Source organism: Coregonus clupeaformis, unplaced genomic scaffold (genome assembly GCF_020615455.1).
Source record: "Coregonus clupeaformis isolate EN_2021a unplaced genomic scaffold, ASM2061545v1 scaf0281, whole genome shotgun sequence".
NCBI classification, from domain to species: Eukaryota; Metazoa; Chordata; class Actinopteri; order Salmoniformes; family Salmonidae; genus Coregonus; species Coregonus clupeaformis.
In genome coordinates this window covers 268,714-287,075 of record NW_025533736.1, presented here as the reverse complement: position 1 = coordinate 287,075, position 18,362 = coordinate 268,714, and the positions used below count along the sequence as shown (strand labels likewise).

The following is an 18,362-nucleotide window of genomic DNA, read 5'->3' as shown; positions in this document are numbered from 1 at the left end:
ATCTGGCGTACTCGCCGTCGTTCAGGTGTGACATTACGTCGGCCATAGTACGTAGGTATACGCTAGTGGTAAGAAGGGGAATGTCGGGTTGTGAATGATCGGTTTCTGAGCGGTAGCGAACGTCAACATTATGGGTGAGCCTACTTACTGTATCAAACATTTCCGAAAACTTCTTTGGACATGACATTTATAGCTTGTTGTATCAGAATTGCTATTTTAAAGTAATGGTTGTTCGTGGCTTTCTAGTTGTCTGAGTAACCAACGCCCAGTCGTCCCCCAACCAGTTGTTGGATGAGATGCTAGCCTAGCTAGCAGGTTAGCATTAGCTAAGGCATTTCCTGTGTAGTTATTTTGTCCCTCATCACGAATTACTTGACCCAATTTTACCTACCTAGTGGTTCATTCTAAAAGCTAATGTTTTATTTTATGTATCTGGTGTTTGTTAAGTAAACTCCATCGACGTAACGCTAGCTAGCTTTTTTAGTGTGGCGATAACGTCATTTTCACCGCCTAACGTTTGCCAGCTGGCTTGCTAGCCTACGATTCAGAAAATGCTAACGCCAAGTCCTTAGCCTTAAATTAAGTTATTGTCCCAGTAGTCACCAAGCAAGCCATTGTTTCTTGTTAATGGTTAACTAGCAAAACAATGTCAAGCAATTTATTTACTTCCAGCTATTTCATACATTTGATTCCCCATGAGTGCTACACTGAAAAATAGATTGAAGTGTGTGACACCATAGAGTGTAGAGGGAAACCGCAAAACAGAGTATGTAGGGAAGGGGACAGATGAGGATAAACACTCGCTCAAGCCAACACAGTTAGATTCTCAGACCTTGGATAGATCTAAAGGACAAGTCAAGTGTTAAGATGGGTATCCTTGGGTGTCTGCCTTTTCAAATCGGTTTGGGGGTAGGACCAAGTGAAAGTGAGCCAGGTTTTTATTAAAGAAGCCCTATTAAATTGCGATGAAGATACTCTCATGACTGCATGAGAAAAATGTGTACACCTCTCACCACTTCCTTCAGTTGACCCGCTAACGGAAACTACACTCGCAGAATCATGAAGAAGGATTTGAATCAGTTGCCACATTTTTTTGCTTTGTAAAAGTGTATGCAGTGGAGGCTGGTAGGAGGAGCTATAGGAGGACGGGCTCATTATAATGGCTGGAATGGAATATTTGGAACGGTATCAAACATGGAAACCAAGTTGGACTCAGTTCCTTTTATCCCATTCCAGCCATTACAATGAGCCCGTCCTCCTATAGCTCCTCCCACCAGCCTCCACTGGTGTACAGGTAGTGGTCTCACTCATACCATGCATTGAAAGTTTCTTGCATGGAGATAAAGAAGACATACAATTTTAACGATAATTTCGCACAGACATAGGCTTTCAATTGAAAACATTTGAACAACAGTCCAAGGCTAGGGGCATCAACAGAGATTGGACTCCTTTATAGCCCAGGGCGAAGCCAATAACAATGTATCATACTATCCAACTCTGTGATGTTATGCTTGCTAGCCTAAACACATTATTTATCTGCAGGCTTTACAGTTTGTGAAATTGATTATGAAAACAGAATTATTTGTTAGGATGATTGCTGATATTGATTGTTGTTGTCGCCTGTGTTCTCTCCTCTGGCTCTTCCCTCACTTTGGACCACATCGCATGATTATTTCCATAAAACAGCTGTAAGTATGGATGGATTGGTCAGTTAGGCCAATGTTTATTTGCTTGCTTATCAGCATGACTTTCCCCTAATTTTGAAGTAACCTAGGCCTGTTACATAACATTGCAAAAGCTGTGGTGATGATGTTGTGCTCGTATGTTACTTTGCAGCAACAAAAGAATCTGGAGGGATATGTGGGCTTTGCTAGCCTTCCCAACCAAGTGTACAGAAAGTCTGTGAAGAGAGGCTTTGAATTCACCCTGATGGTTGTGGGTAAGAAAATGCTATTCATATATTGAGGTCATGGTTCAACAGAGTCATTTTTTCAGTCATTTCAGTTTACACAATACAGTTTACCAGTTAAAGCTGTAAATGGTAAGTTAGATTTGGAGACAGGAATATATGTGTGTGACCACATTGTGTACAAGCATAGTGCGTGTGTGTCTGTGATTTTAACCTCCTCGAGTCAGGAGAGGGAAGATAACCTCTCTCGTTTACTTTTTTTCACATCCTGCTTATTAAAATAGCATTATTTTGATTGGATTTATTCAAAACTGTGCAGTATTATAAAAAATACAAGAGTGCTGTTGAAGTACTTGGATGTGGTCGTTGAACTCGGCAAGGACCTTCATTTGCTAATCAGTCACTGTTTGGAGGGAAAATGTTTCTTTGGGTCAAACCATTTCCTGTGGTCGGCATAGCAGAATTGGTCCCTCACTGCTAAAAATAGTTCGTATCGCATTTCATCTGAACAGCAGCCTCTTTCTGAGCCAGTCATGGGTTTATGATTGATCAATTTAAGAAGTTAGGCTACACTCCTCATTCTATCTAAACATGTCTGCCTTGCCAGGCACTCGCATGCAACTGGGTTCCTCTTAAACAAGTCATGATTTACCCTGCTGTATAAAATGTCCTTTAAAGGCAGTGTGTTGGATGGTGCCCAAGTTGGCTGTTGGGGCCCAAAAATGCCTTGAATAATTTGCCAGCCTGATTGCTGCAATAATAATAATATGATTTTAAAGTCCTATTTCTGGGAATGCAAACGCATCACAAACTATGCATACTGTGCATATGTGAAGTAGGTTAGTTTATATCAATACACCAGTGTTTTCCATGTAACATGACAGGTTGGAGTGCTGCGCTCAGCGAGGCATAGTGTGCTGTGTCAGTCACTGCTGATAACGCTAGCCCTTTCTCACACTACACCACCAGTGACCTAAGAACAGCGCCGGAAGAAGATGGCTGCCGTTTTACAGCCCTCTAACCAATTGTACTATTATGTGTGTTTTTCCGCGTTATTTGTAATTTATTTTGTACATAATGTTTCTGCCATCGTCTCTTATAACCAAAGAGAGCTTCTGGATATCAGGACAGCGATTACTCACCTCGCGTTGAACGAACACTTTTTTCTTCAACGGCGTTCGCAAAGGATATTCTACAGACTCCCGACAAGGCCCAGATCCCCGTCATTCGCGTGAGGAAGAGACGGAGATATCGTCGACGCAGATCCGGGTGCCTTGTAAGGATCCGACGGCTAACCGAGTAAACTGCCTCTCCCATCAATCCTATTAGCCAACGTTCAAGCTTTGGAGAATAAAATGGACGATTTAAGATTACGGTTATCCTACCAACGGGACATTAAAAAACTGTAATATCTTATGTTTCACGGAGTCGTGGCTGAACGACGACAATGATAACATTCAGCTAGCAGGCTATTCGCTACATCGGGCAGGACAGAACGGCAGACTCGGGTAAGACGAGGGGTGGCGCCGTCTCTGTATATTTGTAAACAACAGCTGGTGCACAAAATCAAATACTAAGGAAGTCTCAAGGTTTTGCTCGCCTGAGGTAGAGTATCTTATGATAAGCTGTAGACCACACTATTTACCAAGAGAGTTTTCATCTATATTTTTCATAGCTGTCTATTTACCACCACAAACCAATGCTGGCATTAAGATTGCACTGAATGAGTTGTACAAGGCCATTAATCAACAGGAAAACGCTCATCCAGATGCAGCGCTCCTAGTAGCAGGGGACTTTAATGCAGGGAAACTTAAATCCGTTCTACCTAATTTCTACCAGCATGTTAAATGTGCAACCAGAGGGGAAAAAACTCTAGACCACCCTTTACTCCACACACAGAGACGCATACAAAGCTCTCCCTCGCCCTCCATTTGGCAAATCTGACCATAACTCTATCCTCCTGATTCCTGCTTATAAGCAAAAACTGAAGCAGGAAGCACCAGTGCATTCGGCTAATAAAAGTGGTCAGATGACGCAGATGCTAAACTACAGGACTGTTTTGCTAGCACAGACTGGAACATGTTCCGGGATTCTTCAGACAGCATTGAGGAGTACACCACATCAGTCACTGGCTTCATCAATAAGTGCATCGATGATGTCGGTCTCCCCACAGTGACCGTACGTACATACCCCAACCAGAAGCCATGGATTACAGGAAACATCCGCACTGAGCTAAAGGGTAGAGCTGCCGCCAAGGAACGGGACTCTAACCCGGACGCTTATAAGAAATCCCGCTATGACCTCCGACGAACCATCAAACAGGCGAAGAGTCAATACAGGTCTAAGATTGAATCATACTACACTGGCTCTGACGCCGTCGGATGTGGCAGGGCTTGAAAACTATTACAGACTACAAAGGGAAGCACAGCCGCGAGCTGCCCAGTGACACAAGCCTACCAGACGAGCTAAACCACTTCTATGCTCGCCCGAGGCAAGCAACACTGAAGCATGCATGAGAGCACCAGCTGTTCCGACGACTATGTGATCACGCTCTCCGTAGCCGATGTGAGTAAGACTTTTAAGCAGGTCAACATTCACAAGGCAGCAGGGCCAGACGGATTACCAGGACGTGTACTCCGAGCATGTGTGCTGACCAACTGGCAAGTGTCTTCACTGACATTTTCAACATGTCCCTGACTGAGTCTGTAATACCAACATGTTTCAAGCAGACCACCATAGTCCCCGTGCCCAAGAACTCTAAGATAACCTGCCTAAATGACTACCGACCCGTGGCACTGACGTCTGTAGCCATGAAGTGCTTTGAAAGACTGGTCATGGCTCACATCAACAGCATAATCCCAGAAACCCTAGACCCACTCCAATTTGCATACCACCCCAACAGATCCACAGATGATGCAATCTCTATCGCACTCCACACTGCCTTTCCCACCTGGACAAGAGGAACACCTACGTGAGAATGCTATTCATTGACTACAGCTCAGCATTCAACACCATAGTGCCCTCAAAGCTCATCACTAAGCTAAGGATCCTGGGACTAAACACCTCCCTCTGCAACTGGATCCTGGACTTCCTGACGGGCCGCCCCCCAGGTGGTAAGGGTAGGTAACAACACATCTGCCACACTGATCCTCAACACGGGGGCCCCTCAGGGTGCGTGCTCGGTCCCCCTCCTGTACTCTCTGTTCACCCATGACTGCATGGCCAGGCACGACTCCAACACCATCATTAAGTTTGCCGACGACACAACAGTGGTAGGCCTGATCACCGACAACGATGAGACAGCCTATAGGGAGGAGGTCAGAGATCTGGCCGTGTGGTGCCAGGACAACAACCTCTCCCTCAACGTGACCAAGACAAAGGAGATGATTGTGGACTACAGGAAAAAAAAGAGGACTGAGCACGCCCCCATTCTCATCGACGGGGCTGTAGTGGAACAGGTTGAGAGCTTCGGTTCCTTGGTGTCCACATCACCAACGAACTATCATGGTCCAAACACACCAAGACAGTCGTGAAGAGGGCACGACAAAGCCTATTCCCCCTCAGGAGACTAAAAGATTTGGCATGGGTCCTCAGATCCTCAAAAAAATTCTACAGCTGCACCATCGAGAGCATCCTGACTGGTTGCATCACCGCCTGGTATGGCAACTGCTTGGCCTCTGACCGCAAGGCACTACAGAGGGTAGTGCGTCGGCCCAGTACATCACAGGGGCAAAGCTCCCTGCCATCCAGGACCCTCTATACCAGGCGGTGTCAGAGGAAGGCCCTCAAAATTGTCAAAGACTCCAGTCACCCTAGTCATAGACTGTTCTCTCTGCTACCGCACGGCAAGCGGTACCGGAGTGCAAGTCTAGGGTCCAAAAGACTTCTCAACAGCTTCTACCCCCAAGCCATAAGACTCCTGAACAGCTAATCATGGCTACCCGGACTATTTTGCACTGCCCCCCCACCCCATACTTTTTACGCTGCTGCTACTCTGTTAAGTATTTATGCATAGTCACTTTAACTCTACCCACATGTACATATTACCTCAACTACCTCAACTAGCTGGTGCCCCGCACATTGACTATGCAACGGTACCCCCCTGTATATAGCCTCCCTACTGTCACTTTATTCTATTGTATATATAGCCTCCCTACTGTCACTTTATTTTTTACTTCTGCTCTTTTTTTCTCAACACTTTTTTGTTGTTTTACTCTTACTTTTTTGTTTAAAATAAATGCACTGTTGGTTAAGGGCTGTAAGTAAGCATTTCACTGTAATGTCTGCACCTGTTGTATTCGGCGCATGTGACCAATAAAATTTGATTTGATTTGATTTGACCTAAACCAGCAGGGACATGTGGGCTCAAAGCTCCGCCTACTGCTGAGGCAGTGTGTATGTAACAGTGTACGAGAGTGATATTGCTGAATTAGTAAACAGTAAAACTATCAACCATTTTCTTTTTTGCTGTAGATGTTGTATTAAAATGTACATTAATGTATACAAAATCCACAGCAAAAAATAAAATGGTTGATAGTTTGACTGTTTGCTAATTCCATTTTATTTTTTGCTGTGGATTTTGTATACATTAATGTACATTTTAATACAACATCTACAGCAAAAAAGAAAATGGTTGATAGTTTTACTGTTTACTAATTCAGCAATATCACTCTCGTACACTGTTACATACACATTGCCTCAGCAGTAGGCGGAGCTAGCTCCTCTACTCAGTCCTGAAGAGCAGTGCCTGGCAGTGTGACTGGCACAGCAGTGACTGGCACAGCACACTATGCCTCGCTGAGCGCAGCACGCCAACCTGTCCCGTTACCTGGAAAACACTGGTGTATTGATAGAAACTAGCCATCCATATTCATAGGAGTATGAAGATGGGTATTGAAATGCACGTTGTCAAGTGCAGTCACTCAACACAGAAATGATAGCTCTCAACTCCCAATACTGTAGCCTGTAAATGGCAGCTCGTTGACGATCGAGCCGTAGCCCCCAGCCAGTGAGGTCAGTGCCAGTGGTAATTTCCACTGCCCTAATGATTCCATTCACCAGGAGCATGGAGACCAGGAACACAATGGTTAGCCATACTGGAGAAACGGGACCACACAGCCAGCATAAGAGGCATTCTCTAGCCATGTTCAGACTAGAAGCTGTTGTCCTATCCCTTTACACAATCATTCAGATGGATGGTCGTCTTGGACAAATGTCAATGGCCCTCAATCAAAGACATGACCTTTGATGGGATTTATTGGCTGGTCTTTATTAGATGCTTCTACAGTACTATTGGATGCCTCTAAAGTTGCATGACTGGCTATCACACAGTGGGATGTACCCGTTTTCAACATGTATGGTTAGCTGTTTATAATGTCAGTGTTCCCCTATATCTTTAAATGTTGTTCTTGCTGATATAGCTACATTGTATACTGTGCACACTAGGCCTATATGTTGATTGAATTGCATTGATTCACTCATTTAAAATGACCCTAATGTAGCAACACTGCCATTAGGCTATATGATCCATGATTTATAAAACATTTTTTTCAGTTTTATTGCAACAGTTTTTTTCTTTCTTCTAGGTGAATCAGGATTGGGCAAGTCCACGTTGATCAATTCTCTGTTCCTAACAGACTTGTACTCTTCAGAATACCCTGGGCCTTCACACAGAGTCAAAAAGACTGTACAGGTAGTTTAAAACACTTCTGCATAACAGTCCTGTATTCTCTTGTTGAATATCCTTCTTCCACTGATGACCATGTTAGTTTACCTCAGTGTTGATACCTTGGCATTTGAAACACATTCTGCGACTTTGTATTCATACCCCTTGACTTATTCCACATTTTGTGTTACAGCCTGAATTCAAAATGGATGAAATATATTTTTTTGTTTGTATTATCTTTTACCAGATCTAATGTGTTATTCTCCTACATTAATTTCACATTTCCCCAAACTTCAAAGTGTTTCCTTTCAAATGGTATCAAGAATATGCATATTCTTGCTTCAGGTCCTGAGCTACAGGCAGTTAGATTTGGGTATGCCATTTAGGCAAAAATTGGGGAAAAAAAAGGGTCTGATCCTTAAGAGGTTAAGTCAAAACTGTAACTCGGCCACTCCAGTGTAAGCAACTCCAGTGTAGAGTTGGCCTTGTGTTTTAGGTTATTGTCCTGCTGAAAGGTGAATTAATCTCTGTGTCTGGTGGAAAGCAGACTGAACCAGGTTTCCCTCTAGGATTTTGCCTGCACTTAGCTCTATTCCATTTTTTTTTTTATCCTGAAAAACTCCCCAGTCCTTAACAACTACAAGCATAGCCATAACATGATACAGCCACCACTATGCTTAAAAATATTGAGAGTGGTACTCAGTAATATGTTGTATTGGATTTGCCCCAAACATAACACTTTGTATTCAAGACAAAAAGTTAATTGCTTTACCACATTTTTTGCAGTATTACTTTAGTGCCAGGATGCATGTTTTTGAATATCTTTATTCTGTACAGGCTTCCTTCTTTTCACTCTGTCATTTAGGTTAGTATTGTGGAGTAACTACAATGTTGTTGATCCATCCTCAGTTTTCTCCTATCACAGCCATTTAAATGCTGTAACTGTTTTAAAGTCACCTCTCTGGCAACTGAGTTAGGAAGGACGCCTGCATCTTTTTAGTGACTGGGTGTAATGAAACACCATCCAAAGAGCAATTAATAACTTCACCATGCTCAAATGGCTATTCAATGGCTGTTTTTTATTTTTTACCCATCTACGAATAGGTGCCCTTTGCAAGGCATTGGAAAACATCTTTGTGGTTGAATCTGTGTTTGAAATTCACTGCACGACTTGAGACGTTTCAGCTTTTCATTTATTTAATTAATTTGTAAAAAGTTCAAACAACATTCTTCCACTATGACATTAAGGGGTATTGTGTGTAGACTTCTGACAAAAATGTAATTCATTTTAAATTCAGGCTGTAACACAACAACATTTGGAAAATAGCAAGGGGTGTTAATACTTTCTGAAGGCACTGTATGTCATTTAGTCCAGAAACTTGCTCTACTCAGTCTCCAAAACATAACGTTATCTCGACACAGATGCTCGTCTGTTTTTCTGGTTCCTCTGCATTGTTAGGTAATAGTACAGTGTTGGGCTGCATGTTGATACACGCAGCTAGAATGAGAGTCACCCACTGGCCTCAATGTGTGATACACACATTTAGACTAGTAATTGGGGACAAGTTGTCTTCCTGAGAAGTTGTTTTGGTACTCTTCTTTCCCTTCATTCTCTTCTGTGTTGTTGCAAACACTCTTGTGGAGACAGGTGTTTGCTCAACACAGTGGGGCCTGCGTTGTTGTCCAAAAGTTAAACAACCATAAGTGTAGTGAGTGCTTAATATTCTTACGACAATTCTTAGGAAAGTTGTATTGTTCACTGTCATACACCAAATATGAACAGTAACAGTATGCATTTAGACAAGACAACTATTGAATGCTAATACAATTATCTATTTCCCAGGTAGAGCAATCCAAAGTGTTAGTAAAGGAAGGTGGTGTCCAGCTCCTGCTCACTATAGTTGACACCCCAGGATTCGGCGACGCTGTGGACAACAGCAACTGGTATGCAAAGCTTGACAACTCCTCCATTTTGGCTCCAATAAATGCATTGATCTTGACACATTTGACAGCCATTTCGGCTCATAGCTTGCAAACAGGTTTCCAGGAAGTAGCATCCATTCTGGCTCAATGTGTGTGGGTTTGTTTCCTCCCTGGGGCTGTGTTCCATGCAGCTGGCAGCCGGTCATCGACCACATAGACAGCAAGTTTGAGGATTACCTCAACTGTGAGTCGCGGGTGAACAGACGACTGATGCCCGACAGCAGAGTGCAGTGCTGCCTCTACTTCATCGCCCCCTCGGGACACGGGTGAGTCTGGGAGGGGGGAGAAAGAGAGGTTGGACAGTGTGAATGAAGGGGGAGGGCTTCTTATGATTTAATAAGATTTCACAAGTGTAAAGTAGAATACTCCATATTAGAAATTCCATTCATTTTTGGCTACTGCCTCTTATAGCCTTTCTCTCTTTAGGGTTGTTTTGCAATATACAGTGGGGAGAACAAGTATTTGATACACTGCCGATTTTGCAGGTTTTCCTACTTACAAAGCATGTAGAGGTCTATACTTTTTATCATAGGTACACTTCAACTGTGAGAGACGGAATCTAAAACAAAAATCCAGAAAATCACATTGTATGATTTCTAAGTAATTAATTTGCATTTTATTGCATGACATAAGTATTTGATACATCAGAAAAGCAGAACTTAATATTTGGTACAGAAACCTTTGTTTGCAATTACAGAGATCATACGTTTCCTGTAGGTCTTGACCAGGTTTGCACACACTGCAGCAGGGATTTTGGCCCACTCCTCCATACAGACCTTCTCCAGATCCTTCAGGTTTCGGGGCTGTCGCTGGGCAATACGGACTTTCAGCTCCCTCCAAAGATTTTCTATTGGGTTCAGGTCTGGAGACTGGCTAGGCCACTCCAGGACCTTGAGATGCTTCCTACGGAGCCACTCCTTAGTTGCCCTGGCTGTGTGTTTCGGGTCGTTGTCATGCTGGAAGACCCAGCCACGACCCATCTTCAATGCTCTTACTGAGGGAAGGAGGTTGTTGGCCAAGATCTCGCGATACATGGCCCCATCCATCCTCCCCTCAATAAGGTGCAGTCGTCCTGTCCCCTTTGCAGAAAAGCATCCCCAAAGAATGATGTTTCCACCTCCATGCTTCACGGTTGGGATGGTGTTCTTGGGGTTGTACTCATCCTTCTTCTTCCTCCAAACACGGCGAGTGGAGTTTAGACCAAAAAGCTATATTTTTGTCTCATCAGACCACATGGCCTTCTCCCATCATCCAGATGGTCATTGGCAAACTTCAGACGGGCCTGGACATGCACTGGCTTGAGCAGGGGGACCTTGCGTGCGCTGCATGATTTTAATCCATGACGGCGTAGTGTGTTACTAATGGTTTTCTTTGAGACTGTGGTCCCAGCTCTCTTCAGGTCATTGACCAGGTCCTGCCGTGTAGTTATGGGCTGATCCCTCACCTTCCTCATGATCATTGATGCCCCACGAGGTGAGATCTTGCATGGAGCCCCTGACCGAGGGTGATTGACCGTCTTCTTGAACTTCTTCCATTTTCTAATAATTGCGCCAAGAGTTGTTGCCTTCTCACCAAGCTGCTTGCCTATTGTCCTGAAGCCCATCCCAGCCTTGTGCAGGTCTACAATTTTATCCCTGATGTCCTTACACAGCTCTCTGGTCTTGGCCATTGTGGAGAGGTTGGAGTCTGTTTGATTGAGTGTGTGGACAGGTGTCTTTTATACAGGTAACGAGTTCAAACAGGTGCAGTTAATACAGGTAATGAGTGGAGAACAGGAGGGCTTCTTAAAGAAAAACTAACAGGTCTGTGAGAGACGGAATTCTTACTGGTTGGTAGGTGATCAAATACTTATGTCATGCAATAAAATGCAAATTATTTACTTAAAAATCATACAACGTGATTTTCTGGATTTTTGTTTTAGATTCCGTCTCTCACAGTTGAAGTGTACCTATGATAAAAATTACAGACCTCTACATGCTTTGTAAGTAGGAAAACCTGCAGAATCGGCAGTGTATCAAATACTTGTTCTCCCCACTGTACATACATAGTTGTGTTTCATATGACTGATAGTGCTAAAGGGCATTGGCTCTCTGTCAGAGAAGGCTGTGTGTATCGTGGCTGTGGGGTAAAGAGGGTGTGTGTGTGCGTTCACTGTTCATACTCTGTTCTATGAGGCATTGTGTCCATACAATCGCCCCAGTCAGTGTTGAGACAGGCTCTTAGGATGAGAAGCTTATGCTGGCCTCACACACTGACCCCTCACACACACACTCCTCACAGCACCAGCTGATATAGGTCACTCACGCTCTAGTGCCTTGCACAGTGACACTGCTAATGAGAAACAGCTGGGGAAAGTGTTCTGGACACACAGACCATACTGTTATTTGTGTTGTCATCGTTGATAAATTACTTGTTTGTTTACACTACTGGAGCTCCATTGCAAAAATGTTTTATTAGTTAATAGAATGAAGGAAAGAAATGTGAGTTTCGTGGTTTGCTATTCAAATACTGGAACTGTCAGGAATCTGTCCAAAACTACCCCTACCCCACCATTTATGGTATTAATAGTAACATTATTATTATTTTGTCATGTCTCCCTCCAGACTGAAGCCTCTGGATATTGAGTTTATGAAACGGTTGCATGAGAAGGTGAACGTCATCCCACTGATCGCAAAAGCAGACACTCTCACCCCAGAGGAGTGCCAACAGTTCAAGAAGCAGGTCAGTGGGCTCTGTCTGGGGGCTGGGCATCAAGGGTTTACGCTGACGAAGACTTGAGTGTTGCAGATAGAAATGCACAGTTTGGCCAGAATGGTGGTTACCTATTCCACATACTGCTCTGACGATGCCCTCAAAGTCTCCCCTGGGTAGTACATTGGTACAGTCTGAATGGAGTTGATACCACATGATAAAGAACTGTCCTACATGTCTTGGATTGTCATTGGGGTCCTTCTTAATAAAACATACTGAACCTTCCCTCTCCTCAGATCATGCGGGAAATCCTGGAGCACAAAATCAAGATCTACGAGTTCCCAGAGACGGATGATGAGGAAGAGAACAAACTGGTGAAGAAGATCAAGGTATGAAACAAATGTACCGCATGTTGTTGTAAGCACCATGCATGCACCAACGAACTTAGCCATTTAAACCTTTAGGCACTTAGCTACATCAGTCCCGCCTGGATTTTGTTATATTGCGATCGCAATTGTTTTTGCTAAATCAACAATTCCTGCTTATTATGCGAGGGCTGCAAATGACCAATCACTGTACTATTACCCAATAAAACAGTAAATCATTGCAATATTACCGCATAGAACTCTCCAGTCACCGCACACACAAAAAATAGTGCTGGACATTTTAAACAATCACGCACTTTTACTGCATAAAATGGTTCAATCAAGCAAGATGTCAACAAACATTTTCCCTTGTCAGGACTTTTTTGTGACAAATTTGACAAAATCATCGCAAATTGCCATGCAAAATGTCTGAATTGCTGCAGCAAAGTATTTTGGCCCACCACTAGCCGATCACAAAATCCTGAAGGGGCTGTTACATACATACATATATACATACAGTTGAAGTCGGAAGTTTACATACACTTAGATTGGAGTCATTAAAACTTGTTTTTCAACCACTCCACACATTTCTTGTTAACAAGCTATAGGTTTGGCAAGTCGGTTAGGACATCTACTTTTGTGCATGACACAAGTAATTTTTCCAACAATTGTTTACAGACAGATTATTTCACTTATAATTCACTGTATCACAATTCCAGTGGGTCAGAAGTTAACATCTAAGTTGACTGTGCCTTTAAACAGCTTGGAAAATTCCAGAAAATGATATCATGGCTTTAGAAGCTTCTGATAGGCTAATTGACATCATTTGAGTCAATTGGAGGTGTACCTGTGGATGTATTTCAAGCCCTACCTTCAAACTCAGTGCCTCTTTGCTTGACATCATGGGAAAATCAAAAGAAATCAGCCAGATTTGTAGACCTCCACAAGTCTGGTTCATCCTTGGGAGCAATTTCCAAACTCCTGAAGGTACCACGTTCATCTGTACAAACAATAGTACGCAAGTATAAACACCATGGAACCACGCAGCCGTCATACTGCTCAGGAAGGAGACGCGTTTTGTCTCCTAGAGATGAACGTACTTTGGTGTGAAAAGTGCAAATCAATCCCAGAACAACAGCAAAGGACCTTGTGAAGATGCTGGAGGAAACTGGTACAAAAGTATCTATATCCACAATAAAACAAGTCCTATGTCGACATAACCTGAAAGGCCGCTCAGCAATGAAGAAGCCACTGCTCCAAAACCGCCATAAAAAAGCCAGACTACGGTTTGCAACTGCACATGGGGACAAAGATCGTACTTTTTGGAGAAATGTCCTCTGGTCTGATGAAACAAAAATAGAACTGTTTGGCCATAATGACCATCGTTATGTTTGGAGGAAAAAGGGGGTCGCTTGCAAGCCGAAGAACACCATCCCAACCGTGAAGCACGGGGCAGGCAGCATCATGCTGTGGGGGTGCTTTGCTGCAGGAGGGACTGGTGGACATCACAAAATAGATGGCATCATGAGGAAGGAAAATTATGTGGATATATTCAAGCAACATCTCAAGACATCAGTCAGGAAGTTAAAGCTTGGTCGCAAATGGGTCTTCTAAATGGACAATGACCCCAAGCATACTTCCAAAGTTGTGGCAAAATGGCTTAAGGACAACAAAGTCAAGGTATTGGAGTGGCCATCACAAAGTTCTGACCTCAATCCTATAGAAAATGTGTGGGCAGAACAGAAAAGGCGTGTGCGAGCAAGGAGGCCTACAAACCTGACTCAGTTACACAAGCTCTGTCAGGAGGAATGGGCCAAAATTCACCCCACTTATTGTGGGAAACTTGTGGAAGGCTACCCAAAACATTTGACCCAAGTTAAACAATTTAAAGGCAATGCTACCAAATACTAATTGAGTGTATGTACACTTCTGACCCACTGGGAATGCAATGAAATAAATAAAAGCTGAAATAAATCAGTCTCTCTACTATTATTCTGACATTTCACATTCTTAAATAAAGTGGTGAATCCTAACTGACCTAAGACAGGGAATATTTACTAGGATTAAATGTCAGGAATTGTGAAAAACTGAGTTTAAATGTATTTGGCTAAGGTGTATGTAAACTTCCGACTTCAACTGTACATACACACATTCTCTCACACATCATTGTGTTATTTTGCTTGCAGGACCGTCTTCCCCTGGCCGTGGTGGGCAGTAACACCATCATCGAGGTGAATGGGAAAAGGACCAGAGGACGACAGTACCCCTGGGGAGTGGCAGAAGGTACCAGGCATGATGGGAGATGTAGTTTGTTCAGGGAAAAGGAAAATCTATAGAAAGAGGCTCCTTTAGGAGAGGGGTTTAAATATGTATTGATTTTCTTTCCTTGCAGTTGAGAACGGAGACCACTGTGATTTCACCATCCTACGAGACATGCTCATCAGGTACAGACCTTAAAACATGAAGTTACAAACATTTATAGAAAATGGGGAAATGACAATGCATTTTTTGTAGCATTGTCAACCACATTGACCTTAGCCTCAACTTTAAAGGTTTCTAAGACTTGTTTTGTCTGTCTTTCTGTGTGCGTACAGAACCCACATGCAGGACCTGAAGGACGTGACCAATAACGTCCACTATGAAAACTATCGCAGCAGGAAGCTGGCGGCCGTCACCTACAACGGACAGGACAACAACAGGGTCAAGGGTCAACAGTCGACCAAGTGAGTCCAACAGCTACCAATGGTTCTCTATTTAACAAGGCATAGCCTATCTATTTTTGTCATTGATCAAAGGCATATTTTACCTGACAGATAATCTACTGGACATCTGAGACTTTTGAAATGTTTTATCATATTGATGCGATTTTTAGGCTGTATAAATGGATGTTATTGTCGTAGTGTTCCTGGAGGTATTTTTGTCCAATATAGGTCCATCATTCCAAATGCAGGTATTACAGTTTAAAGGGATACTTCGGGGTTTTGGCAATGAGGCCCTTTCCCTACTTCTCCAGAGTCCGATGAACTCGTGGATACCATTTTTATGTCTCTGTGTGGAGTTTGAATGAAGTTGCTAACTAGCGCTAGCGCAATTGCTAACTAGTTTCGAGAGCCAATGCTATCTCGAACTTCCTTCATACTGGACACGGATATACAAATGGTATCCACAAGTTCATCTGACTCAGGGGAAGTAGAAAAAGGGCCTAATTGCCAAAATCCTGAAGTATCCCTTTAAATTCCACACTGCTGCTCTCTCACACCTAAGACCCTCTTATGTACACCAACCACGCTCAGCATCTTAGCTCTTTACTGAGAAACACCATCACACACTGCGGTTCCTAACGCACAGCTACTCACCAAACACATGCTGCTAATGTAAGGCTGCTACACACACCGTTTCATGCCTCTTGAAAAGTAGTTTTGTTTATTTGTGAACTTTTCCTTGTTTACCGTGAGAAAGTAGATGTTTCGTTCTTAGTCCATGTTTTTGTCAGTCCGTTTAGTTTTTCCGTTGTCGTAGTGCATGATTTCATCGCAGCATGCTAAGTGTGTGTGTTTCTGTTTTTTTAGACATGACACAGGTGAAGGCATGTAAGTGGTCAATTTATGTTTTCTTAGAACCTCCTGTAAGATCATTTTTTGAATATACCTTTTTCCTCCCCTGTTTGTGTTACTTTGTCTGGGTTCTCTCTTTCTCCCAGTTCAGGGAGTTTTCTTCTCCTTTCTTCCCCCCCTTATGTCAGACAAGGTCTCAAGGAACACTGTAGAGATGCCAACATTGTGAGAAAAGTTAACTGGGAATTGATAAATATGCATATTACATTGCAAATACTTCAAATGAAATTAGCGTAGTTGGACATGAGCGGAGTCTTATCCATTTAAATATTTTTTTGTTTGCTCAACTGGTGGCTTCTTCTCACTTTCAATTGAGTTTACTAACATTTAGCTAAGCTAACATCCCAAAGCACCACTATTTCACTACAGTTACTCACTAGCCTATGCTAACAGCTTAGCTAACTCAGCTCAGGGACTGCTTGGTGCTGAGTCCCTGCTCCAGAACCAATTGGGTTTCTTCTTCCCTCTGCTTTTCCACACTTCAGTCACCACACTGTTGGGTCCTACCATTCCTTTCATGCATAGATCCTTGTATGTACCAATTCCCTGCAGAGAAATGGGGGTGACATTACTGTGCGGATTGTTCCACTGTGTTGGTGAGGGAGGGGGTCGGTGACTGTGCGCTGTAGGACAGGTCTGACTGTGTGTGTGTGACCCTGCAGGAGCCCCCTGGCTCAGATGGAGGAGGAGCGGAGGGAGCACGTGGCCAAGATGAAGAAGATGGAGATGGAAATGGAACAGGTGTTTGAGATGAAGGTCAAGGAGAAGATCCAAAGCTGAAAGATTCCGAGGCTGAGGTAACATCAGTCACATTGCCTTACTACACTACTGTCCTCTACCGTATGGTTTGACTTCTTACTTCCTGATGCATAAACGCTGTGACTTTTCGGTGGGTGTTGATGCGCTGTGAGTTGGGTGTGTGAGCGTGTGTTTATTGGCTAGTTCTCGTGTGTGAAGTTCACTGCCCCTCTCTCTGAAGTGTTACATTTTCAAATGTACTCTTATTAAACCAGGATAGTCCTCTTAGTAACAATTGTCACTGTTTTTCAGTGAGTCATACAGTTGTGAGCATGTCTTTCACATTTTCTGACTCTCTCTTCTTCTGCAGCTCTCGAGGCGTCATGAGCAGATGAAGAAGAATCTGGAGGCCCAGCACAAGGAGCTGGAGGAGAAGAGACGCCAGTTTGAGGATGACCGGGCCAACTGGGAGACCAATCAGCGTCTGGAGCAACAGAGAATGGATGCCTCCAGGTAACACTGCCTGTCACGCCCCTGATCTGTAGTGCTGACTTTGGTTGTTACTAATGTAGCTCTATTTGTCTGTTGGATAGAGAAAAAAGCTAAACTGGACACAAAATCAACGGTCTGTGCAGAACGTAATACCAGCGTGTCCCAATAGATGTCACTGTTGTATAATCATATCTCATCAATATATTGCCTCATGTACTACATTATCTCCTCTACAGGACTCTGGAAAAGAACAAAAAGAAGGGAAAGATATTTTAGAGACAGTTTGCAGAAACACCAAGTTGTACTTGTTGCCAATGTTGCCAGCCCGGACATCCGTGTGTGGCACCAAACCAACACCAAAGCTCTTGTACAGCCCAGCTGGGTCTGCATGTACTGTCACAATGACCGGAAGAGAGCTGCCTGTGGACTTCTCCAAGGAATGTGTTTACCTTAACGAAACTTACCGTCTTAGACAGGCCAAACCCATATATAACTGAATACTGTCCCCCCCCCCCCCCAAGGTTGCTATGTCTATTTAACAACTGATGTCTACAGTTTTATGCAGAGCAACAAAAAAAATGAACTGTTGTACAATCATGTTTCAGGGGTTTTATTCGTTTACATGCACAAAAGCTCTCCCATGATGTGAAAAGGAAATGGCATTAAAATCCTTTTGTTTAGTAAAGTGTAACAGATAAACCTCATACTGAACAGCTCCCCATGCAGTGTAGCCTAACACGAAACAACTGTCTCAGTGTAGCCTAACACGAAACAACTGTCTCAGTGTAGCCTAACACGAAACAACTGTCTCAGTGTAGCCTAACACGAAACAACTGTCTCAGTGTAGCCTAACACGAAACAACTGTCTCAGTGTAGCCTAACACGCAACTGTCTCAGTGTAGCCT

At 43.3% G+C, this 18,362-nt stretch overlaps 1 protein-coding gene across 1 annotated transcript; it reads left to right on the top strand.

The window, feature by feature from the left end:
- Positions 1-29: 29 nt before the first annotated feature.
- Positions 30-18,340, top strand: LOC121563452 (septin-7). Its single transcript, XM_045214570.1, is given in 15 exon segments — positions 30-134; positions 1,687-1,688; positions 1,837-1,939; positions 7,495-7,601; positions 9,418-9,518; positions 9,689-9,823; positions 12,161-12,278; positions 12,545-12,637; positions 14,800-14,896; positions 15,006-15,057; positions 15,208-15,336; positions 16,890-16,996; positions 16,999-17,024; positions 17,336-17,478; positions 17,694-18,340. Coding segments are annotated over 15 exon segments (1,257 nt in total). The 5' UTR covers positions 30-130; the 3' UTR covers positions 17,734-18,340.
- Positions 18,341-18,362: the final 22 nt, after the last annotated feature.